Source organism: Mustela nigripes, chromosome X, assembly GCF_022355385.1.
Source record: "Mustela nigripes isolate SB6536 chromosome X, MUSNIG.SB6536, whole genome shotgun sequence".
Taxonomy (NCBI): domain Eukaryota; kingdom Metazoa; phylum Chordata; class Mammalia; order Carnivora; family Mustelidae; genus Mustela; species Mustela nigripes.
This window is the reverse complement of record NC_081575.1, coordinates 109,595,793-109,620,393: the sequence shown is the minus strand read 5'-3', so window position 1 is coordinate 109,620,393 and position 24,601 is coordinate 109,595,793. Positions and strand designations below refer to the sequence as shown.

The following is a 24,601-nucleotide window of genomic DNA, read 5'->3' as shown; positions in this document are numbered from 1 at the left end:
GACCCCAGGCAGACACTCAACCAACTGAGCCACCCAGCAGCCCCTAATTTTTTTAAAGACAAATCCTCAAGAATAGGGAAAAGTGGGAGAGAAAACAGTAGTAATGACATTTTGGAAGCGGGGGAAAGCTGATGAATGAAAGATAACGGACTTAGTAGACACATGGCAACCAAACCCCAAGTCTGCAGTGGGAACAACCAACAGCCAGCCAGATTTAGATCCGAGAATCTTTAGAAGTCTCAGGAGCTTGCTGCACTACACACCTCTGGAACTGGGGGATCTGGAAGGGGTATCCAGAAATAAGGAAGACTGGACAGAAGCTGTGGAAAAAGCAGTGAGCTCTCCAGACACCTTCCTCTAACCCACACAGCTTAGCCACTGCCTTGCTCCCCTGGACAGAAGACTAGAAGGCTCTTTGAAGCGGTAAAAGCGAAGGTGGGGCGTGTGGCAGGTCTGAAGGACTGTGGTGGGATAGGAGACTGTACAGCTCCAAGTGACCAGAGCCTGACCTGTCAGAAAGGAGATGGCAGAAGAGACGGTAGAGTATCTCTGGGAAGTCTACACGGCCTACACCCGTTAAAGCCCCAGGTGCCGCTCCTCCGCCCTGAGACACTGACAGGCGCGCCAGGAGAAGCACAGAACACTCCGCATTCCAGGGAAGACTAACGTGGAAGACCGAAACCAAAACAGGAAAAGTTGACTTGGGGGACCTGGAAACCATTCAGGGAGAAGAAAAATGTAAAAACCAAACCTCAACCCCCTGCTGTTAATATTCTTAGTTAACTGAATTGCGTGCATGGAACAAGAATGGACGCAACTCAGAGAACAAAGATTGAAAACATAAGAGCCGAAGTACAGAAACTCAGCTGAGGGGATGGAACTAAAAGTTGAAGCAACGACCCTCAGAACAGAGCAAAAGACAGAGAAATGGAAGACCGAAGAGAAACGATAAAGCCTTCTCCAGGAGGTCAACACTGGAATCCGTGCGTACCAGCGAGAGAGAACAGACTAAATGTAGGGAAGGACATGAGTCAAGAAATTTTCAGGGGCACGTGGGTGGCTCAGTGGGTAAAGCTGCTGCCTTCAGCTCAGGTCATGATCTCAGGGTCCTGGGATGGAGCCCTGCGTCGGGCTCTCTGCTCAGTGGGGAGCCTGCTTTTTTCCCTCTCTCTCTGCCTGCCTCTCTGCCTACTTGTGATCTCTCTCTCTCTGTCAAATAAATGAATATAATCTTTTTAAAAAAAATTTTCAGAAAAACTTTACAGGACTGAAAAACAAATTTCCAGATTGAATGGGTGCACTGAGCCTCCACACAGTGGATGAAAATAGACCCTGGTCCAGGCACATCACTGAAATTTCACAACCTGGGAGCAGAGAAGATCCAAAAAAATTTCAAAGAGAGAAACAGTTTATATTGAAGGAACAAACATCAGAATGGGTTTAGATTTCTCAACAGCAACACTGGTAGCAAAAGGACAGTAAAGCACTGCTTTCAAAATCCTGATGAAAAATTCATTTTCAATCTAGAATTCTCTGCCCAAACGCTCAAATGGATATATAGAATATTTGTAGATGTTTTCAGACTCAAAAGGTCTTGACAATTCTTCTCACCATGTACTATTTCTCAGGAAAGTGCTGGATGTTTTGACCAGAAAAAGAGTAAGCTAAGAAACAGGAAAACAGAGACACAGAAAACAGGAGAGCCAACCCAGGAGACAAGAAGTCTCCAGAAACTCTCCAGGATGCTGGTGTGGGAAGATCTCAGGATAAAGCTGACAACCCAGACACGGAGGCAAACAGGCAAAAGGGGCCGTGAACTTCAGAAACAAGCAGGTTGAAGGCTTGGCAGCGCTGTGCCTGCCCTTCTGCTACTGTACCAGTGTTTTTTTTTTTTTTTTTTAACCTTTTGAAATAGTTCTAGAATGTGTTCCACTATTGCAAAGATTAAAGAGAAGTCCCAGAATGTCAGGTGTGCAACAGGCCTAGAGGACCATCAACTAGACAGAAGGAAACTCGTGGACGCTAAGTATATAGCTGACAGACTCATGGAAATGACTAACCCTGTGGAAATTTGTATCGTGGGCCACTGGGAAGTAGCGAAAGGGGGCAAACCAAAATGAAAAGATAGAGCAACTTTCAATAAAGTTAATAGTATTACTGACTTTTAAAGTTGACTTTAACTTTAGTGTTAACTTCAGAAGAACCCAAAAATAAAAACAGTAGTATGATCACAGGATACTATAATGCTCAGCTGAGAATAATACTTGCGTGCACGTATTAATATAAAGAGCGAATACGGATTTAACGACGCTTTAATCCAACGACATCACTAGGTTATGGGAAGGAACGTAGAGGAGCGGGGACTGAGGACAGCTGAATCCTCATCCGCAATTAGAGAAGGTCACCAGACACGGAATAAGGTCGACGCATCCAAAGACGGCAAGATACACAGACTGTTTTAGAAAAACAGAGATATGTAAACACCAGGAGAAACGACGAAGAGTTGAAAGCGGTTGTCTCTCTGTAGAAGGACTGGGTCAGTGGGGAGGGGAGGGATGAGGCAGGAAACGCCTAGATTTTGTTGTCTTCTAGAATCCTGACTTTTAAATTATGCTCATGCATTACTCTGAGAAGTTACTTTAACAGGCAGAGAAGACTTCTTAACGCACATGGAATTTCCAAACCCTTTGCTTTTGCCATCACGGAAAGTATATCCCGAGTGGAGTGGATGGCACTGAAAACATGGCTGTCTTCTGTCTTCTTACAAAGAGGGGGCAGATAGCACTTCAGGGATGTGCTTTGTAGGAGGTGGTTGATATACTGGTCCAGTTCATCTTCGCTCTCTGTAACTGGACAAGCAAGAGAAAGAGCTAGTGAAAACGAGCTGCAGACATATGTCAACGTGTCACCGTGACTGCGTGTAGCGCTGATCCTATAGGCGGCGCTAAGGAGCTTCAATGTGGGGGGACAACATTCTGATACAAATCCCTGTGCCCCCACTGCTGGAGGCTAAAGACGTTTACAAAGATAACGTACACGCTTACAAAGTTACTGTTTGGAAGCCCTTCACCCTAGGAAAAGAAAATACAGGTCAAGATAGATACACATCGTACCAAGATGAACTTGAAAGCGTATGAAACCCTGAGGGCCAGCAGCAAACATCTGATCTTTTGTTTTAATCGGTCACCAGGGAGCTAAGCACTATGGAATGCCCACCCCCCATTCCATGTACTGCGCGAAAGTAAAAACCGGTCACTTCAACCCAAAAACCTTGCTCAGTTTGAGAAATATTATACACACAGGATTTCATCCCCATTATCCAACCAAACCTGGATGACTCTACCATTCCTTTGAAAATTCAAGCAATGTGTTTCGTCTTCAGAGTATATTTTGTGAAGAATCCTCATTCCTGAAACCCTTTGTCCCTCTAGGTTTAAAAAAAACACTTCTGCAGTGTAGATTTATAAACTGGCATTTTATTCATTTTAATAGATGCGAGTTCCCAAAGCCTCTTTTTGTTATGTTAATTACCAATCATTTTCTGTACGTGCCGCAATTTTATCACAATGCCAAGGTTTAAATAAATTCAGTGAACCACCTGCAAAGGCATTCCAAGCCATACCTTGATTATAGGTGTCTTCCAAGTACCCTCCCAAATCCGAATCGGGACTGAAGCTCCCTTCACTGTCATCATCAAACAACTTCTCATCACAGTCTGGATCCAGGAAGGTCAGATATGTGTAGAAAGACGTAGTAAGAAATTCCGAAAGGCTCCCTAATTTTACTCTGCCAAGGAGACACTAGGTTAGAGATACAGATGCACGTGGACAAACTTCCACTGTGAATCAGAGAGAGACTTTTCAACAACCAGATGGTGCTTCTGCCAGAATTGATTAATACGTCACTTTGCAGAGCGCCCCACATAAGTAGTCGGCCAAGAAATTAAAACGAAAATTCAATACCAAGTATAAAGTGGGAGCACGGAGCATATTAAAAGCTAAAATGAATCATGCTGATTTCTTTCTCCCAAACCCAACACAAACAGAAATCCATTTTACTGAACCAACCAAAGTTTTACAAAACAAATGGACTAAACCACTTTTAACTAGAACCAAATCAAGCCTTGGCTGGGGGGTTGGTTCTGCCCTAAAACTGGACCAGAACAAAACCTACCATGCAATATGGTCACCCAGGAACAGGTATATGAGAGGTCTCTGAGAGGAGAGGCAGTCTCAGAGACAAAGTTCTTTCTAGAAGGAATGCGATGGGGCCATCCCTAGACTGGAGCAGGTTCACAGAGTGGTCTTACTACATTTTCAGGCTGGGAAAAGTTCCACTGAAAACCGCAAGCTGGGTTTGGCAACGTGGGGTCCTAGGTTCAGGAAACACGAGGGAGGGCCAGCCTACAGAAAGCCGCCACTACGTGCTTCTTAAAATGTTAGCTCTGGGGGCGCCTGGGTGCCTCCGTAGGTTAAGCCTCTGACTTTTGATTTCAGCTCAGGTTGTGATCTCAGGGTCCTGGGATCGAGCCCCGGGGCAGGCTCAGAGCTCAGTGCAGAGTCTGCTTGCCCTTCTCCCTCTGCTCCTCCCCACATCCTCTCTCTCTCTCTCTCTCTCTCTCAAATAAATAAAATCTTAAAAAAAAAAAAAAAGGTAGCTCTGGAGGCAGAAGACAATCGGCTCCTCGGAGCGATCAGCATCAGATGAGGGCTTAGTTGAAAAGGCTGAGGAAAACAGTTTCAGGAGCACAGTGAAGCCTGCGATGCAGATGAATTCGGGGGTGCCTAAGCTTCAGTGGGCAAACGGACTACAGCAAGAAACATGGCCCGAGGGAAGGAAAAAAAAGCCTTTTGGTCAATGAGTAAAATCTTTTCCTTCTAGATTCTAATGATTCTGTTGCCTTGAGACTGGGGACAGGAGGAGGTGAGGGGCGGTGGAGTGTGCAAAAAGAGACAATGGAAAGTTTCTCTCTGAAGGAAGTTGAAAGGGCAGGTCAAACTTGAGACGGGGGCAATGCACAAAGGCTTCTGAGAGCAAGCTACCCCAGGTGGGTGCGGAGGGAAGGTCTGGCAACGGGGGTGAATTCAGCTTTTTAAAGACCCTCAAACCTAAGGAGAAGTCATAATGAGGTTCAGTTTTAATTATCAAGAACTTCATAGGAAAGGCAGCCCACAGAGCCTAGGCATTCCTGCTCCTGTCCACGACTCTCCGGGTCATCTGCCATACTCTGGGAACAGGAGGCCCTCCTGATTTTTGTTAAGCCCTCGTCCAGCTCGTCATCGAGATGAGAGCCTGGTTTCCGTGTTCATACAGAGCTCCTGTACCTCTTTACTGTGTGGCCCTTGCTCTCTGAGCCTATAGCCCCTTGTCTGTACAATAGGAACGCAGGGGCGCCTGGGTGGCTCAGTGGGTTAAAGCCTCTGCCTTTGGCTCAGGTCATGATCCCAGGGTCCTGGGATCGAGCCCCGCATCGGGCTCTCTGCTCAGTGGGGAGCCTGCTTCCCCCTCTCTCTCTCCCTGCCTCTCTGCCTACTTATGATCTCTGTCTGTCAAATAAATAAATAAAATCCTAAAAAAAAAAATTTTTAAAAACAATAAAATATTATCCTTTTCTCCATTCTATATCTTTTAAGAATAATTTCTAAGGAAAGGCCTTTGCAAACATGGCACAAAACCTAGAATCAATGAGGATGAATATCAGTCTAACAACATAAAAATCAAAAACCTGTACGGCATGAAATGAAGTCAAAAGACAAGTTGATACACTGGAAAAAAACATTTGTGGTAATAGCATGGAAACAGAGGACTAATTTTCATAATATCAAACAGCTCTTACAACCAGTAAGAACAAATGGAAAAATGGAACAAGACACTGACAAAGTTTACACAAAAAAATGTTTAACTGTCAAACGTGAACAAAATTATAAATAAATGCAAAATATTACGATAGAGAGACTGTATTTTCCCAGTAAGATTGCTAAGATTAAAAACACAGGCATAGGGGCACCTGGGTGGCTCAGTGGGTTAAAGCCTCTGCCTTCAGCTCAGGTCATGATCCCAGGGTCCTGGGATCAAGCCCCACATCGGGCTCTCTGCTTGGCAGGGAGCCTGCTTCCTCCTCTCTCTCTGCCTACTTGTGGTCTCTGTCTGTCAAATAAATAAATGAATAAATCTTAAAAAAAAAAAAAAAAAAAGGAATACAGCCCACAAGACAAAGTGAAGACTCAATCAGATGGTACAAACCAACACGGGGCACACCGCAAGTGAGCCATTAACTACAGACCGTATTCTTTTGGACAATGATTAGACTTCAGTTCAAGAGTTGATTCTGAAAAGCAGTTAATTACGGGCATATGGTATTTTCTATGGGCCATGATGCCACACACCAGGTGGCAGCTTATCCAAACTGGACGTGAAACATACAAAGTGCAGGTCAAGTGCAGGGACGGTGCTAGCCCTAGAAATGTAGATGGCGGATGCGGATGCTGGGGACAGTCTTGCGGACGCTTCCAGGAGAAGCTCAGATTGAGGGCCATTCACGTCTGCTGCAAAACTCCCCAGTAAGCTCTGGGAGCAGAAGTGCCAATCCCAGCACTTAGAAGTACAGGAACTCAACTCTGAAGGGACAAAAAGGCCAGGGACAAAAATCCATACTGCATGGGTCCACTCAGTTGAGACACCTAGAGACGGAAAACACAAGGGCAGCTGCCAGAGGCTGGGGCAGGAACGGGGGAGCTGTTGTATAATGGGGAGCGCTTCAGTGTTGCAAGATGAAAGAGTCCTGAAGACTGGTTGCACAACCGTGTGAGTGTCCTTAACGTTACTGGACTGTATATTTTAAAATGGCCAAGAGGGTAAATTTTACATTACGAGCATCTTACCGCCGCTTTAAAAAGCATTACAGTGGCAGCAGGGTCCCTAGGGTGGGAAGACTTGAGAAGGGCTGACTTCAATGCCCAAATACTTAGCAACTGGCATTCCAGCAGGGACCCAGTGGAAGACTACAGGGCCCAGGAAGGGTCATACCTCACGCGTGGCCAGCTTTACAGTGAGGTTCTCTTAGAACCTTTCTCACATATTCTAGGGGATTTGGAGAGATCGGGGCACAGATACTATCGAGAAAATCTCTGCCTTGTGACAGAGCGTACAAGAACGGAATCAGTTTTTCCAGGAGGTGAGCCCCCCGTCACTCGAGGTGCTTACCCATATTGCCGGGGAGCATCTGGTACCTCGGGCCTGCAAACTGGGGTACGTATCGCTCCACTGAGGATGAGAGGCAATAGTCTAGGCAGGCCCATTCCGGCACCCTGCTCTGAGGGCCACCAAAGAAATTTATAAAGTTCTGTGATTTATTCTTCAGGGGACAGCACGCTCAAGTCAATTCAAGGAGTGTCTCCGAGCACCTACCAGACCTAGGCACTGGGTGTTTTCTGCCAGGCCTTCTAACCAGAAACAGACCCGGCATCATCCCATACAAGCGATCCCAGAATGCCCCTGCAGACAGACTCGTACATTCACCTCTCTATGCCCCAGGCCTCCTGGCAGCCATAAAAGCTGCACAAACACCCCCCAAGAGCTGCTTTTGATACAATTCCAGCTCCACGTGGGTGAATGCGTAAGATTTAACTTCTTTTTTAGTCTAAAGCTCCACACTTCCACGTTCAGCAACTGATATGAAAAGTGGGAGAAGAGCAACAAAGGACTTTTAAGAAAGGTCACTGATACTTTATAAAAAAAAATCACAAATTACCTGGCTCCCCCAAAATATCCATCCTCTAGTTTTCTAATTGTAGAAAGAACTGCAGAATGAATGTCTGAGCCATCATTTGCTAAGGGAAAAAGGAAAATAAAAAAAGACAAGTGAGTTTACTTAATCCGGGAATACTTTTTGGTTTGGGGGACATGCGTAGAAATGTCTTCCTCAGTACAATCTAATTAAAATACTTATGGAAGATTCCTGAGCTCGGAAACCAATCTGCTAAGAACCCCCTTCAGTACTTGGCTTTGACTTGTTTTAAACATTTTGGAAGGGGCCCAAATCAACAGTGGGACATGAATCAGGCAGATCAAGTTCAGAGACTTACTGAGCATGGTGTGGGTGATGGGGAAGGTGAGCGTGGGTCTGCCTGTCATTCGCCAGCAGGTGCAGAGGTAGGCCAGCTCGATCCTCAGCATCTCCACGATCATCTCATTGTCCAGGGCCAGGTAGAAGTGATGCTGGTCGGTGAACTGCAAGTCAGATCAGGCCCAGTGAAAGGCTGTCCTCCATTCCCTCGACACAACCCCAGCTGTCATTCACGGCAATGCTAATCCTTGCATTTTGTTCCCAGAGAAGAGGCTCAATCCTGGCTGTCATCCTCCCCCATCAAGGGGCTCTCCTTGCCATCGGGCAAAAAATCAATCTGTCGCCTGCCCAGGAGCCGCAGCTACATTCGCGTGGAAGGGAAAAGTGTATGGCCAGATCTAGTTACAGCTCCTCTGATGAGGATTTAAGCACCTGGCCCAACACTGCTGTCCCTGAAAGGAAATCAATAACTCCTTAAATCCTCCTCATTCTAAGGTTGCTGGGCTCAGAGGATCTCCAAGTGAGGGAAGGGAGGGCTCTGGGAGCCGGTGAGACAGTGGAGACTGCATCTACCCAACTGATGGCCTGGTTGATGTGAACTAAAGGCACTACCGCCCGGTGTCGATGAAAAATCAAATCGTTCTCCTAGCCTCTGGACTAGGCCACACTCCGCTCTACTCTGAAATTTGTTATAATGGGAAGTAACACAAGATTAAAGCGAGCAACATGGGCTACCGACCCGGGACCCCATGGGTGACAGTGTGCCTGGGTGGTGGGGGCCTGTGTCCACGGTGACAAAGTGAGCCCACAGCTGATCTTTCTAGCTGGCCAAACGGATGGAAAACATTTGGCTTGGGTTCCATGGGGTACTTCCCTTTGTAAACAAAAACTCTGAAAAAAAATCCCATAATTGGTATATTTGTGATGCCATCAAGCGGGTCGGGGCCTGAAAATCAGACAGGCTGTGTGCCACCGTGTTCAGACAGACTAAGCAAGGGTGAGGGACTACGGCTACCCAGGGCTTGAGGGCGGCAAGTCAAGGGCCAGGTCCCTAGCAAATTTGGAAAGCAGTGTGAACTTCTCTACTCCTCGCGACTGGAAGTGATGGCACATGAAGTCTGCTTCAAGCCATGCCTACTGAGCATCTACTGTGAGTAAAGAATTGTACCGGGTACTGGGAATCACCCTACCCACTGCTGTTTGAACACACACACACCCTCCTTCTGCCGCATTCACAGCAGCTCACTGAAAGGGAACTTAATCAGAGGACGTGTGTGGCTTTGCTTCCGGCCTGCTCTGCTCACCTGGGGTGTGAAAGTGAAGATCTGGTTCCTAATCACATATAGCTTAGATGTTCCAAGAACGCCAATGTGCCGATACGGTCGCCCACTCAATTTCATATTCTTATTCCGTCCTATTTGAAAAATAAAAGAGAAATTAGAGATAGAACCAATATGGTAACATGTAATCCATGCAACTTTGGCTAAGACCGGGCTTATTTTCATTAACCCACTCTAGGGTTTGGTTTTTTTAATACCTTTGACCCTTCTTTAAAATGGGACAAGGAGGAATTAGAAACAAAAATTTTAAAAATTAAAATTCCACCGCCTTCTCTTCATGCCTGTATAGCCAGCACCCAGTTCAACATCTCTATGGAATAAAACCACTGATAGAACTTTATTAATGCTCACTTCTAATTTCATATTGAGCCCACTACGTTAGGTTTTAGAAAAAGAGAACGCCCCTCCCATTTTAATGGGTCAAGGAGCATTTTCTGAGACCACAGATAAAAATCAGAAATGTTATCAAGACACAAAAGGCTGCTCCAATCGTGAATTTTCAAAGAGGGCACCTTATTTTTACAACAGATCGGGTGAAGGGCAAGCCCCCCTGGGGTGATACCTAGCGAGCGAGTGTGAGAATGTGCTATGGTGCAGCTCCTCTTGACCTCCAAGAGGCCGAACCCCATGCTTTAGTGTCTCGCCCAGTTCTTCACAATTTATACCTCTCGGTCCCCCTCAGACCCCAAACCTAGAATCAAGATGCCCCCCTTGCCAAAACCACCCAGTCTCCCCAGACCTACCAAGCTTGGCATATATGTGACTAAGAATCCGGCCCGGCTGGACCCGGATTGGATGAATGTCAGCAATACTCTGGACGTTTACCCCGTGTTTCCTCAGCAAGTCCTGAATGTGGCTGTTTTCGGCCAGAACAGTAACTGCGAACAAGAGCGTAGCATGTGCATTAGACCGTGGCCTTTGCCTCCTCACATGGAGAACATGTGACCGACCGAGCTTTCCTCTGGCCTATGCCATACACATCAGGATGCTCTCCACACACGCTGGGGGGCTTTGAAAATGACAGCAATTGTCCTGCTGCTCTTCCTGGTTCTCTCTGCCACACCTCACCAGCCCCCAAGATGTGTTTTTATTAAGTGCCCTCAGTGCACCAGACGGTCTGATAAGAGACTTCTGGAAACGGTCTTCGACAGGTCCTGAGCCAAATTACCCCATCTCGAATGATCTCCTGCCTCCCCGTAGGTGTGCCTTTATTCTAAACTGTCTTATGTTCTTGTCCCTTGGGATGAGAAGCAGAGACAGCTCTGGCTGGGGAGATGTCAGGAGAAGCTGGAGCTCCTGCTCTCAAGGAACCAAAAAGAGCAATACTGTGGTGTGGGGCCGCAGGGAGTGCTCTGACCAAGGACGGGGGAGGTCACTCCCTCTGGAGAGAAGGGAAAGCAGGGCTGCTAGAAGGTGCTGGTGTGGCCTGGCCGGGGCCCGAAGCCCAGCACAGGCTCTTGCTGGTGGGTAAGAGCTGCCTGAGAGCTGGGCCCCGCACCCCAAATGGGCTGCTGTGGACCCCATCTCCAGTGAGTGCGGCTGGCCAGCTGGCTCTCCAGCAGGCAGGGAACTCACATGCCTGGAATGTGGGGGCCTGGGCGGGGACTCCGAGCCCTGCACCTCCTGTACCAGTTCCGCTTGAATGTGGCTTTTTTTTCCCCCCCAAAGATTTTATTTATGTGTTCAACAGAGAGAGAGAGATCACAAGTAGGCAGAGAGGCAGGCAGAGGGAGTGGGGAAGCAGGCTCCCCGCTGAGCAGAGAGCCCGATGCGGGGCTCAATCCCAGGACCCTGAGATCATGACCTGAGCTGAAGGCAGAGGCTTTAACCCACTGAGCCACCCAGGTGCCCCTTGAATGTGGCTTTTAAGAGAACAACAGTGCTCTGGCAAAGGGCAGGAGTCCTGGGAAGGGGACTGGCGGAGGGGACTTGTGGCCACAGAGAGCAGGTGGTGGTGCGTTCGGCTGCAGGAGAGCCACAGGGAAGTGTGGTGGGGTCAGCCTAGACGACAGCTTGGTTACTGTTAGTGGCCCACTGAGCCCCACCATTGCACCTTGAATGTACAATACACATAAATGCCATGGAGACCTGCAGGTCACCTCATTTAAATAGCACGTGATACTTTTTCAAAGTATTTTCACAGCCGTGATCTCATCTGAGCTTCACAACAAGGCCCTGTGGGGAAGCCCATCCCAGCAAATGGGAGCATCAGCCACGTGGGGCTGGGTGGTTTCCCTTCACGTCGGTGTCTTCTGAAGCTTCCAACACCACGTAGAGATTAGTGGTCACTCTCTGTACAAGTGACTCTTCTAGAGAAGTGGTTTGCCCGAGACCTGTGGGCCTCTGATCTGATACAGCTGTATGTGGGCAAGTTCCTGAAACTGCACTTCTCCTTCCCCCGGGCCAGACCTTCTTATATTTCCTCTTCTGCTTCTGTTCTAGTCTATCACGCTGAGGAGACACTTGCAGCCGGAGGCCCACCAACGGGGCCCAGCCGGCGCTTGGAAAAGCGGCCTTGGGATTTACGGGCTCGCTGGGCAGCGCGGGTGGCGGGTAAGCGCCCACTGCAGACGGAGTCGGGCTGGGTCACCCCACCCGGACATCAGCACGGAGTGTGCGCCTCCCGCTGTTGGCTCGGGGTCCCTGAATGAGCTGACTTCTGAGCCTCATGTGTAAGATGGGGATGATCATCCTAATGGTCACACTTTCTATCTGGTCAAGCTGTTTTGCCCACTGGGCGCGCCTCTGAGGGCCTGGAGCGCAGTACTGACTGGATAATCCCCGCACGGCCTCCAGCCGCATGCCAGGCAGGTGTCGGGGAACAGGTCCATAGTCACACAGAGAACTGCCTTGCATTTGTTCAATAATTGTTATTAACCTACTGAGTGGGTGAGTGTCAACACAACAGCTAGAAGAATGCTACAGGCCTGGTCCTTAAATGTATGGTGTTGAGGCGCTTGGGTGGCTCCGTCGCTTAAGCATCCAGCTCAGGTCATGATCTTGGGGTAGTGAGATCGAGCCCCATGTCGGGCTCCGCGCTGGGCATGGAGCCTGCTTAGGATTCTCTCTCTCTCTCTGCCTCTCCCCTCCCCCCCTTTAAAAAAGAAATGTACGGTGTAACTGAGAGGCAATAAAGGCACATACACAATGTGCTCTGGTGCCTCAGTTGCTCTATGAGGCACGTGAGCTCCTCAGGAGTCCTCCCCAGGAGGGAAGGGAGAGGGGAAGGGGTGAGCCAGGACCTGCACTGAGGGCTTTCCTTGGGCCCATCACAGTGCATCTCAAGGCCACCCAGTGGAGGGGGTGGGGCAGATGATGAAGAGCCTGAGGCACAGAGACGTGAAACAGCCAGGCTGGGCAGAGCTGGCTCTGCAGCAGCGTCCAGGCTGGCCTCCCCGCTCTCTGGAGGGGCTGCCAGCGGGACAGGAGGGGAGACAGCTGAAAACACTGCCACTCTGGAGAGAAGTCAGACGTCAAAGGAAGGAATGAGTGCAGCTCCACTTGGGTTTTGAGTTTTGGCCACGGTCATGTACTTTTTTTTTTATTTAAAGATTTTATTTATTTATTGGACAGACAGATCACAAGTAGGCAGAGAGGCAGGCAGAGGGGGAAGCAGGCTCCCTGCCGAGCAGAGAGCCTGATGTGGGGCTAGATCTCAGGACGTGAGATCATGACCTGAGCCGAAGGCAGAGGTTTAACCCACGGAGCCACCCAGGGGCCCCCATGTTGTACTTTTTAAAGAACTGCAGCGAAAAATGGTGCTCAGTGAATCATTGGTGCCCCAATTGCCATAAAGATTTAGATTCGAGAAAGCAGATGCTTTGTAGAAAGTAACATTGTGGTTGGGACAAATACTGTTGCCTTTGGGAGCTAATGGTTTATGGAAGGGATGTCACAGAAGCGACAGACGCTAAAGCACACATCTGTGCTTCTTAAACAGAACAGGAAACTAGGAAATCTTTCGCATTAAAAATAACATTGGTGGGGTGCCTGGGTGGCTCAGCTGTTAAGTGTCTGCCTTCGGCTCAGGTTACGATCCCAGGGTCCTGGGATCGAGCCCCGCATAGGGCTCCCTTGCTCAGCGGGGTGTCTGCTTCTCCCTCTCCCACTACCCCTGCTTGTGTTCCCTCTCTCACGGTCTCTGACAAATAAATAAACAAAAATCTTAAAAGAAAAAATAATATTGGCTTTACACAGTTAAATATGAATAGGAAACATTCTCACAAACCTTGTACTACAACATCAGGTTTGACGGAAGTGGAAAATCTTCTGTTTAAGGGATCGATTTCCCCAGTGGCAAGGAACCCCTAGGAAAAGAGGAGCATTAGCCCTGAAAAACACTTAATGAAATTTCACCTTAAACCCAACTTGGAAAATGAAACATTTGGGGGCTCAAAGTATTCAGTATTTTATTCCTTTATGTTTTTCAGGTCAGTTGCTTATCTTCTCTAAAATGCAGTACACCATTTAGATAGCCACTGATAAACATATTGTGCCTTTGGCACCCAGCTCTCCAGGGCTAGTCACACACGCCACCTCGTGTGACTGAAAAGAACAGCAGTGACTCCTACCCCCTGAGCCCTTACTCTCTGCAGGGTCCTGTGCTGAGCTCCTATACGTACAAGGTCACATTCAGGCCTCCTGATAGGGAGGCACTACCATTAGCATTTTACAGGTGGGGAAACTGAGGTAATGCACTTAAGCTAGGTGGCAGAAAGGGCTAACTGTCCCGAAACACAAAGCTCCCCTCCCTGCTTGCACGGAGCGCTGTTTGAACATGGGTCCCTTCACAGCTTCTACGAATGACCAGAGTCTTCAGCAAGCACCATCAAGGTGCTCTGGGAGTTCTGAGGAGGACTGGGACCTAATGCTGGGAGTGTAGGAAGGTCTTTCCAATGAAGAGGAGGCAACAGGAGCAGAGCTGTTTGTTCCTCATCTCACTGATCCAAAAATCAGAACTGGAAAGAACAGCAGAAATGACTAAGCCCAGCCTCTTTACAGATGTGGAAACTGAGGCTCCCGAGGTCAGGGAGCTAGTCAGAGGCAGAGCTGGCTTTCCAAGAGATAGACGCAGTTTTCCCTACTAATAAAGATAGAAGTAGAAGACAGTCCCTACCCCCATGGCAATCACAGCCATGAAACAAGTGGCCCACCTCCGCACCCGCAGCTCCTGAGGGCCACTTCCACTGTGACAGCTTTACTTTACTTTACATTGGGAACCCCAATGGTATGGGACTCACGACTCACCCTCCCCTACCCTCCCCACTTCTAGAGTCTGGCAGAACACACAGGACTGGACCAGCCTCACAGGCTGGAGCTCCCAGCAATTCTCCTGGACTCTTTCATCCATACCTCTCCCCAGGGGCCCAGAGGAGTAAGCTGGGCAGAGCCTCTGAGGACAGATGAACCCATCTGATAACATCACTGACACATCCTCACACCCCCACACCCTCCCCAGCCCCCACTGGGGAGGTGGATTCATTTTCAGTTGGCATAAAACCATTTGCATTTTAAAAACTTAAGACAGGGGGCAAGAACATGTTCAACAAGAAGAAATGAGTCAGAGGTCATAGACCTTCCATGTGAAGGTGTTGTGGGCTAAGGGAACATCTGACCCAAAGTTCAACACAGCCAAACCAGCCGCTGCCCCTTCACAGAGATAGCACCATGGAGTCACTTGGTTGCCTGTGGCCAGGACTGTGCCAGCAGTGGCCGGAAGCAGGCGTAGCAGCTTCCACAAACCTGGATCTTTCACACATGTGCTGAGCCTGACTGGGAAGGTTCTAGTCTCCTGCTGACCATCAGCTCAACCTGGTTCCAGCCACAGACCAGGAATACGGGGGTGGGGTGGGAGGTGACGGGAGCGCTTGGCACACAGCTGACTCTGAAGTAGTTTAGTGTAAACATGGACACATAAGCCCGGGCGGCAGGCCTCAGAGCCGACCCACTCCAGCTGACCGTAAAGCTATGAGATGCCAACGACATTCACAGCCACCGGGGGCAGAGAGCCCCTGTGCTCTTCCGGGGTCTGCTCTACCTCATAGCAGATGGTTTCCAGTCTGTGAAGTCCCCAAGTCCCTTACCTCTGCCAAGAGCGAGCTGAGGATGTATAGGGACTGACCCCACAGATGGGGCAGCTTCCCCAGAGGGACTCTGTCCACTGTGTGGGGATTCTTATACTCTTCATCAACCTGGCAAAGAGAGAGAAACCCAAAGTCAGGATGTCAGAGAATAAAAATGTCACTATCTATTGGGGAGCGCGCTGAGAATTTACAAAAGGCCGCCCACCCGAGCCTCCAGGCCAGTTCTGTGCAAGAGCTGTGACAGAGAGGCCACATGGCTCAACACAGCAGAAGAGGAACTCAAATCCAGGCCTGACTCCAGGCCAGCGCCCTGCCCACAAGCACACAGACGGCAGAAGGCAGAGGCAGGCACGTGAAGCCTGCCTCCTTTGAGCATAGCTCTGGGCAACAAGAAGTTTCACAGCTCACGCTTACACTTGTCTGTATTATGGGTACAGTGATCTAAAACAACACCCTACAGCCACGGCAGGGCATCGCTGGAAGCAGCCTCTCCTGCCCCGTCTGCAGGGGCTCATAAACTCTGAAAATTACCAGAAGATGGCACTATTTATTGAGGAAAACACTACTGTATGCTCAGATCCCTAATTTTCCATCAGGAAATTTTTTTAATTTTTTAAAAATTTTTTAATTAATTTTTTAAATTTTTAAGCAGGATCCATTGGGGGCTTCTGACTCATCAAGATAAGCTACAATTGTTTTTTGGATAGATGTTGCTGGCTACACATTGTAAAAGTTAGCCTGCAACTTTCTCTGCTGCAAACTCCATGCTGACCTTTGTATTTTTTTTTTTTTTAATAAACCCTACCCCCATTGTGGGGCTCAAACTCACAAGCCCGAGTCAAGAGTCACTTGCTCTACTGAGTCAGCCAGGTGGCCCTGACCTTTGGGTTTTTGCCATTATTACAATGTTGGTTGGGGGTAACGTTAGTGACTACTTTTTCCCTTCAAAAAACAAAGCAACTGAAGAAATCCTTCTCCAAGAGGGAAAAATCACAACACGAGGGGAATTGTACTCTGCTTGTGGATTAACCAGCGATGTTAATAACAGATTGTTGAAATTTGCTTCAGTGGTTAAACGTTAAGAAGAACTTAAACTCATAAACTGAACATAATTAAAACATGTCAGTAATCAAACAATCCAATAGGACAACAGTGTGGCAGGAGGGTCTCTAAAATGTTAGAGTTATCTTGGGGCAAAAGTTTGGCTATCTTTGGGTAGTAAGAGTAGAGAGAAATAGGTTCTTCCACAGAATCCTGGATGTTTTGCAGTGCACAGGACTGCTTTCACAGTCTAACAGCAAGTTAAGGCTAGGTGAAAGGTAAGTAGTGTTAAGAAAGATTAAAAACCTCGAATGAGAAATAGTTGATGCCAAGCACAGAAGGCAAAGTGTCTGGATTGAAAGACAGCTTGGGGCGCCTGGATGGCTCAGTGGGTTAATCCTCTGCCTTTGGCTCAGGTCATGATCCCAGGGTCCTGGCATCAAGCCCCGCATCAGGCTCTCTGCTCAGCAGGGGGCCTGCTTCCCCGCCACCACCACCCACCTGCCGCTCTGCCTACTTGCGATCTCTGTCAAGTAAATAAATAAAATCTTTAAAAAAAAAAAAAAAAAAAAGACAGTTTGACTCTGGCTTCCCCTGACCCATGGGCCAGCTCCTGCCTCCCTGTGGATGTGCTGGGGTCTCCCCCACCGCCGCCCCATACTCCTTATGCCCTGGCAGATCTCCTGACACACTAGGCCTTGGCAGCAGCACTCCCGTGCCTGCCCTCCACGCCCCAGACCCACTCCTCCCCCCGCCCCCCCAAGCCTGCAACCTCACAGAGGCACAGCTGGCACTACCATAACCCCTTGGTGCCCCGCCCAGCTTGCTGCTTTGGAAACTACTTCTGAACAAAAAGTGTTAGCTCTGAAAGAGGGATTTAAAAAGTCCCCAAAGGCCAAGTGTGAACCCACTTTGCTCTAGATATGCAGCGCGTGGTTACCTTGTTAGGCGGGATGGCGTACAGTTCTGGCACCAGGTGGATCCCGTTCTTGCCTCTGATTAATATTCCCTCCAGGGCCTCCCGGTACTCTTGCACCTGGAAAACAGCCCCACCCCCACAGCGGGAGAGAGGCGCCGTCAATACCGCCACGGGAGTGCATCATAGAAAAACACCTCTCTGGGCAACCAACGGATTATTAGTAGGCCACGGGGTCGAGAAATGCATGAACGCCTTCCACTTAAGGAGTGCAGGAGGAACTAGGGCCCCCACTGACAGCGAAGGTTTGAAGGCGCTAGAGGCACTGGACTTTTCTGTGTTGTCTTTAACTCACAACATCAGTCTTTCACCTTAACTTCTCACATCTGTAAATGTTATCTCCCTAGCTAGACGTTATAAGCTTCTTGCAGTGGAGGCTAGACCTTAAGCGGAGCATCGCATTTCTACCTGTCATGAGTTTTCCACCTAAAAGGCCCTCATTCGAGTACCTATTGCTCAGGAAATGTTTGCAAAATGCACCTGATGTGAGGAAAAGGAAGTGTTTATACTATGATCCCTGTACCCCAACTCTTAGGACACACCACTCCATATAATAAAAGCTGCTGATGTAAACATTTCCATTCAATTAAAAAGGCAGTGATTAAAAAACAAAACAAAACAGAAAACCCCTAAGTATGAAAAGGAAACAGACCAAACCCTTAACCTGCCCCCCAGCTGTTTAATACATTTCATCTTGGAGAGCCTAGTCAAACACCTTCTAGATCTCATTTCCTTTTCTTTTGAAATTTGTGGACAGCAAAATTACACCAGGGGTGCGTCATTTTTTAAAGGTCATTGGGCAGTAAGTCGAAAAGACAGAATAGGCCTGACAGCAGTAAATTCTGTGAGACCTAGAAAATAAGGACCTAAGCACATTCTTTTTTGTCTTCTCAGCTTTTTTGTTTCTAATAACTGTCAATTCCCTCACAACTGAAATTCTATCTCAATCCTTTTGAGATTTGATAAAGAGACAGAAAACCTAAGACCCAAGATAATTGCTAAAGCATAACAGTAAGAATCAACAATGGGGGAACATCAACATTTCAAGCTTACTACCATGTTGGGGAGGAAGAATTTTCTCTGCCCCTCAAGGTCCTTCTAGCTAGACTAAGAATCAAATTGATATGCGACAGATGAACAGGAGAAAATGGAACTTAGTTGCGTATGTACAGGGAGTCCACAGATGGGCTACTCCAAAGACAATGAGGCACCATGAGGTGGACCTGAGCTCAGGAGCAGGGTGGGGGGCCCAGGACACAAAGAGAAGGAAGAGCATTTGCAGGAAGGTGAGAGGAGCTGTTTGGAAAATAAAGGTGGCCCCGCCGTGCACATCGTTTCTTAAGAGGAATCAGTGTCTGGTGTTGGTAACTCTCTTACTGGTCTAGGCAAGCAGCTGAATGGGGAGGGAAAGGGTGTTCCCCAAATGTACTGGGTTTTGATTACTTTTTTTTTTTTTTAAAGATTTTATTTGTTTATTTGACAGACAGAGATCACAAGTAGACAGAGAGGCAGGCAGAGAGAGAGGAGGAAGCAGGCTCCCTGCTGAGCAGAGAGCCCGATGCGGGACTCTATCCCAAGACCCTGGGATCATGACCTGAGCCGAAGGCAGCGGCTTTACCCACTGAGCCACCCAGGTGCCCCCGGTTTTCCAAGATGGGCCACTTTGGCATGAACACGGTTTTGATTACTTTTAACTCAAAACCGTGTTCATGCCAAAGTGGCCCATCTTGGGGCGGCCTGCCCTTGACCCCTATAGCCACTTTTGAAACCATTCTCAGAATTTCTGAGCAGAGGCAGTTTCCAAAACCAAAATAAACCTTGGATTGCTCATCCCACCCCAGTACATGTGGCCTGAAGAGGTTAAGAAAACACACAAGCTTCCCGAGGACGGGTCTGTTCTACTTACCAAAGAACGTATGCACAGCAGCAAAGGCTTAAGAAATCTGTTTTGAACAAATGAATGTTGCAGGAACACATCTTTACTCGGCACTTACTATGCACTAGGGACAGGGAATGTATTAGTGAATTGGACAGAGACCGCGTCTAGCAGGGTGCTCTGGCAGGGAGGTGGGAGACTAAATACAGCCACGGGGGCCATACTGTGCTAAGTGCCGTGGGAAATGTAAAAGGGGCATTGATCCAGTGTCTGGAGTCTGAGAAGACTTTCTGAAAGAAGAGACATTACCAGCGAGTAAGTGAAGGAGAGAGAGACAGCTGACCAGCGAATAAGTGAAGGAGAGAGAGACAGCTGAGGGAGAAAAGCAGGGCCTGGGCACTTGAGAAGAGGAGAGACAGCGTGGCCTGTCCGGAGGGCTGAGAGAGTTTCAGGGCGTTCGCAGCACAGAACTCAAGGAAGTAAGTGAACAGAAAGAAACTGGGCCAGATTTTATGAGGTCCTACAAAACAGGAGAAGAGCTCGTACTTCGTCCCAAGGCAAGCAGGAGCCTTTCAAAGCTTTTAAGTAAGACAGTAGCATAATCTAATTTGCCTTTTAATAAAATGCCCCTAGCGACCTGTATAGAGAAATAGCAGGGATTGAGGCTGGAGACTAGGAAGCCACTAGAATGCTGTTACATTAAATAAGATGTTAGCTGAGCGTACCCTTCTACCAGAACTGAAGACAGCAAAAGCCGAGGCTGTTCTGGAAAAAACAAAACAAAACAAAACAAAAAAAAAACAAAAAAAAAAACCCAGAATGACTAAACCTGTTTGTGCTCCACTGTGGTCCCCCATGAACCCCACCTCTTAGTCCTCAGGCCTCTGTGCAGTCCCCTCTCCTTGAACATGGCACGACCCTTTAAGCAATAGAATGCAACAGAAGGGACACTGCCAGCTCAGGGCCTAAAGCTTAAGAATGTTCGGCAGCTCTTGCTGTTGCATTCCAGGCCACGACGACCATCCTGGAAAAGACCTAACTGATCAGACACCACAGTTCTGTGTGAGCCCAAGCTAGCCACATGGAGGTGAAGCAAGGCCTGGGCCAAGAGCCAAGAGCCCAGGCGAGCTCCCAGCAGAGAGCCAGCATGCCGGGCCGGCCGCGAGTGACACCATGTTGCAAGCGGCTCCTCCAAGCCCCAGTGAACCAGCTGACTCCAAGTGAAGCAGAGACAAACTGTCCCTGCTGAGTCCCGCCCGAACTATAGAATCATGAGCAAATAAACAAAACAGCCATTACTTTAATTCACTACATTTTGGGAAAACTTGTGGGGCGACAACAGAAAACTGAAACGGGATCCTAAAGTCTTGTGTAAGCTTACGCTCTAATAACACTCAGGACACTGAGGGAATGAAAATGCTGATTATGAACACCATATCCAACATGTTCTCACCTGAACGGCGTCACCGGTGAAGACCCCATCTATTATGAAATATGTCCAGAACACGGGCCACTCACATTCAATGTTTTCAAAGAGCTTGAGTTCCGCAGGGTCATAATGCAATCGGTTTGGGTCCTGGAACCACACAGGAAACCTTCTGAAAGGTGCTGTCAGATTACATATATAACACCACTGAACCCCACTGGGTTCCCCTCGCTTTCTGAATCACTACAGCTCTGCGGCGGCTAGGATTAGGAGTTCGCTCTAATGGAGAGATGTTATGACTGGCAGCTTTCCATGGTAAAATTTCCAAAAAGTCTATCGGAAATGTACACAAGACTCCTTGGTGGTTTATTATATTAAGCTTCCTAGATTGCTAACAAATAAATAGCAATTTGCCAATCGCAGTGCTCAGCAGACCATCTGCTTTGAGGAAATCACTCTATCAGTCACTGTGGCAAAGAAACTCGAGAAGGAGGCCACAGTTGCTCTTGAACACATCGTGAGCCACAGAACTGTTTGTCCTTGTCTACAGGCTGGTTTTAAACCACCAGCTTGCTGTCCTCCTGATGATATTATTTTACCGCCTAACTCCAGCCTTGCTGTCTCCAAAATTAAGATTTCCCCGTCCAATATTCTAACATGTAATTTTATAATCAAGAGAGGGAGAACACCACAGTGGTGATTTAAATATGAAGCAGTTAAGGAATCATAAGAAACAATATTTAAATACAACCTCTCTTGGGGTTTTATAACCATCTCGAAGGAAGCGACAGCATCCATAACGCCCCTAGGAAGATAAAAAAAAGTACATTTGAGGAAAGAGAACAATTTCTTTGTCTTTGTCTTTTTACATTGGTTCGTGTCAGCCATTCACCCCCATTCCCATGAATCTTTTAGTCACGAAACATGTACCAAGTACTCTTTGTTATCAATACAAAAGGTTATTTTTAAGTAATAAACCAAGTAAATTCAGGGTTGATCAGGGTGGAGAAGGGAACGCCGAAACTTCCGGTGAGAGTATCAGGGCCGGGACAGTAATCGCTGAGAGTTCCCAGAACGACCAGCCCTTCATTCTGATTGGCTGTATCACGTAACGATGCAGAGGGACCCTCACTGCTCCCAGAACCCACCAAGACAGATACTTGAATTGGACTGCTTCTACCTGAAAGACTAGAAAGCCAAAAGGACATTCCAGACTCCTCACAAGTAGGCTCTAGATGCAAAGAAGTAGGGCAGCGAGGTGGAGGCAGGGCAGGGGTGGGATGGGGTGAGTGGGGCTTCCTCCGGCCTAGGGCTCTCGTTGCTGGTTTCCCTGGGTGTTGAGAAAGAGGGACAGTGGCACAGAGCTCTCCGTCTGCTTCCCTAGTCCCTGGCACGCAGCGTCGGGCGTCCTTTCCCCAGTTTCTTAAGTGCCTGGGAGCTCCTTTAGCACAGGCTGCAGAGGCCAGACACGCCCAGCGGCTAGCCCCAGAGAGTTCTCGGAGTCCTGGGGAAGCCCAGCCAAGAACCTGCTTCCCTTTAAACACTTCATTCCCTGCATGGACTCCCTGCCTACTGCGACAAGCTAAAAGAGCTTCCTTTTTCTCCACTGAAGTGTGAGACAGCTTCTTTGGGGATGTGACTGGAGACCCTTCAATCCCTCTGTATCCAAGGCCTAAAAGCATTTTTTACAGAATCTAAGTAGGATCATCAACATGAAGATTTTGGCTCAAGAAACTTACTTTTCTTTCTCTCTCTTTTTTTTTTTTTTTTAAAGAAAACTTATATCTTGATCATTTTACTGACAAGTTCAGTTGCCTTGGCTATTTAATAAAATTATCAGTTTGGTATATTGTCATAGTTCCTGCATTTCACCTCAGAGCAGGGATTTTTCATAAGCTCAATTGACCTTTGGGATCCCCAAGTCCCCAGACATTGTGTATAAACTTGGAGGATACTGGGACGTGTGTGTTTTTTTTCTGGCAGAGATCTTCTAGCTTTCAAGAGATTCTCAAAGAGGTCTATGATCTCTAAAGGGTTAAGAAGCTCTGCTTCAGAAGCACAGAAAGGGTATGAACTGGAGTTCAAAGGCGCCAGCCTGAGTTTAAGCTCTGTTGTTAGGAAAAGAACAAAGAACTAGGGCACTGGATCACTCTGAGACTGTTTTCTCCCCCGTACACTTGGCCTTGGATCCCACACTCCGAGTCCACTTAGACAAACCAAGCCACTGACCTCATGGAGAACCAAGACCAGGGTGAGCTGTTCCATGTCATCACGAAAGGGACATGTAACACAGAGCAGAAGGGTGCCAGCATGAGTGATGCTTACCTGGAGCTTGGAAATAATTTCATTTTTGGTCACATTCACGAGGTTCATGTCTTCCACTGCAAAGGCCGGGAAAGAGATAATGGAAAGAAGTCCAGCATCAATCTCCTTAGATGTTGATGCTCTTGGCAGCATGGAGAACAGAATAGACTGAACGAGAAACAAAGAGGTGGCTTGAATCTGGGAAGCATGAACCGCTGAATACAGTATCTAGAGACCATGACCTTAGCCCCAAGGAACATTTGAATGAGTCTGCTGATTTTCAGTAGAGCTTTTTCCTACCAGTACAACCCCTGCCGGGGGACCTCACCTGCCCAGCCAATGATTCCTGTTCCTTATGGGAGAGGACAGGGTCAGGGAGGGCACAGTGCTGCCTGGACCCCATGCTGAGAACTGCTGGTCTCCCTCCCTTGGGGGCCTTTTGTTGACTTTGCTGTCTTTCAGACATGCAGGGGAAGAATTACGGACTACTCCGTTAGCAGGCCAGGGTGTCCTGGCTGTGAAGACAAAGACAGAGGAGCACACACATATATCCAGAGGGCTAGCACGGAGAAATGTCTGACTTCTGTGGAACATGCCTGGGTGATCCAGAACCCATGTGAAGGGGTCAACACCAAGAGACCACACGAACCCTTGGGCAAAATGGTAGATAAAAGAATTACTGTAGTCCTAGAACTCGGGTTACTTAGTGGCACTATGCTATAGCCTCAATTATAAGGTGGTTGGATCAGGCACTGTAAACTAAAGGAAGGCGAGCGGTAAGTGTAGGAAGGGAAGGCAGCGGACATTGGGATCTAGCGTTACAGACACGGGGCTAGAGCCCTGCAAATGTACGCGTATTACATCTCATATAAACGTGGAATACTACATTAATTGATTTTTAGATGTTAAACCAATTTTGCATTCCTAGAATAAACCCCATCTGGTCATGTTAAAAAAATATTTTTTCCATTTTATAAAGAAGGAATTTGGACACTATGTTCAGTTCACACACGAGGGCTGAGATGCAGACACAGAGACTCATGTGACAGAACAAGGATTCTAAGCCAGGCTCCACTGGCTACAGAGCTCACACAGCTTCCACCAGGGACCACGCATCCTTAAGGGGCACATCAGCTCAACTCTATTAAACTATGCCCGATGAAACAGCAGATTTCCCGTTAAGGACAACTTAATGCAGGAAAACGGAGTGAGCTAAAAAGGGGGTAAAGATGGGGAACGCTTCAGCTTCAGAATAAAGCTTCATTTTCTCAAGCGAACTGACCCCCAAGCCCAGTTCTTTAGCTGCCCTCCCTTAGGCTCTCTGCCTGGAAACTCACACTCCCCCTAGAAGCTCTCTGCTAACAAGTCCGCACGGCTCACACCCCTGTAACACCGGCACAGGCTGTGGCACACAGTGGGCCCTCGGTAAGTAAGAGTTTGCTGACTGACGGGCAACAGGGGACCTACTGTCCGCCCGATGGAGTCCCCTA

The 24,601-nt window shown here is 48.0% G+C and overlaps 1 protein-coding gene across 3 annotated transcripts in view; it reads right to left on the bottom strand.

The window, feature by feature from the left end:
* The window catches only part of PHKA2 (phosphorylase kinase regulatory subunit alpha 2), a 76,099-nt gene that overhangs the window by 15,629 nt on the left and 35,869 nt on the right, over positions 1–24,601 (bottom strand). For all 3 annotated transcript variants that reach the window (XR_009401429.1, XM_059386050.1, XM_059386051.1), the window contains 12 exons: positions 23,133–23,279; positions 21,559–21,612; positions 20,835–20,957; positions 17,470–17,565; positions 15,489–15,596; positions 13,634–13,712; positions 10,149–10,283; positions 9,370–9,479; positions 8,085–8,229; positions 7,751–7,829; positions 3,623–3,786; positions 2,670–2,849 (listed from right to left, as the gene is read on the bottom strand). Coding sequence is in view for 2 of the 3 variants with exons in the window: in XM_059386050.1 (XP_059242033.1) it covers positions 2,670–2,849; positions 3,623–3,786; positions 7,751–7,829; positions 8,085–8,229; positions 9,370–9,479; positions 10,149–10,283; positions 13,634–13,712; positions 15,489–15,596; positions 17,470–17,565; positions 20,835–20,957; positions 21,559–21,612; positions 23,133–23,279 (1,420 nt within the window). In the remaining variant the exon portion in view is untranslated. The remainder of the gene's footprint in view (positions 1–2,669; positions 2,850–3,622; positions 3,787–7,750; positions 7,830–8,084; positions 8,230–9,369; positions 9,480–10,148; positions 10,284–13,633; positions 13,713–15,488; positions 15,597–17,469; positions 17,566–20,834; positions 20,958–21,558; positions 21,613–23,132; positions 23,280–24,601) is intronic.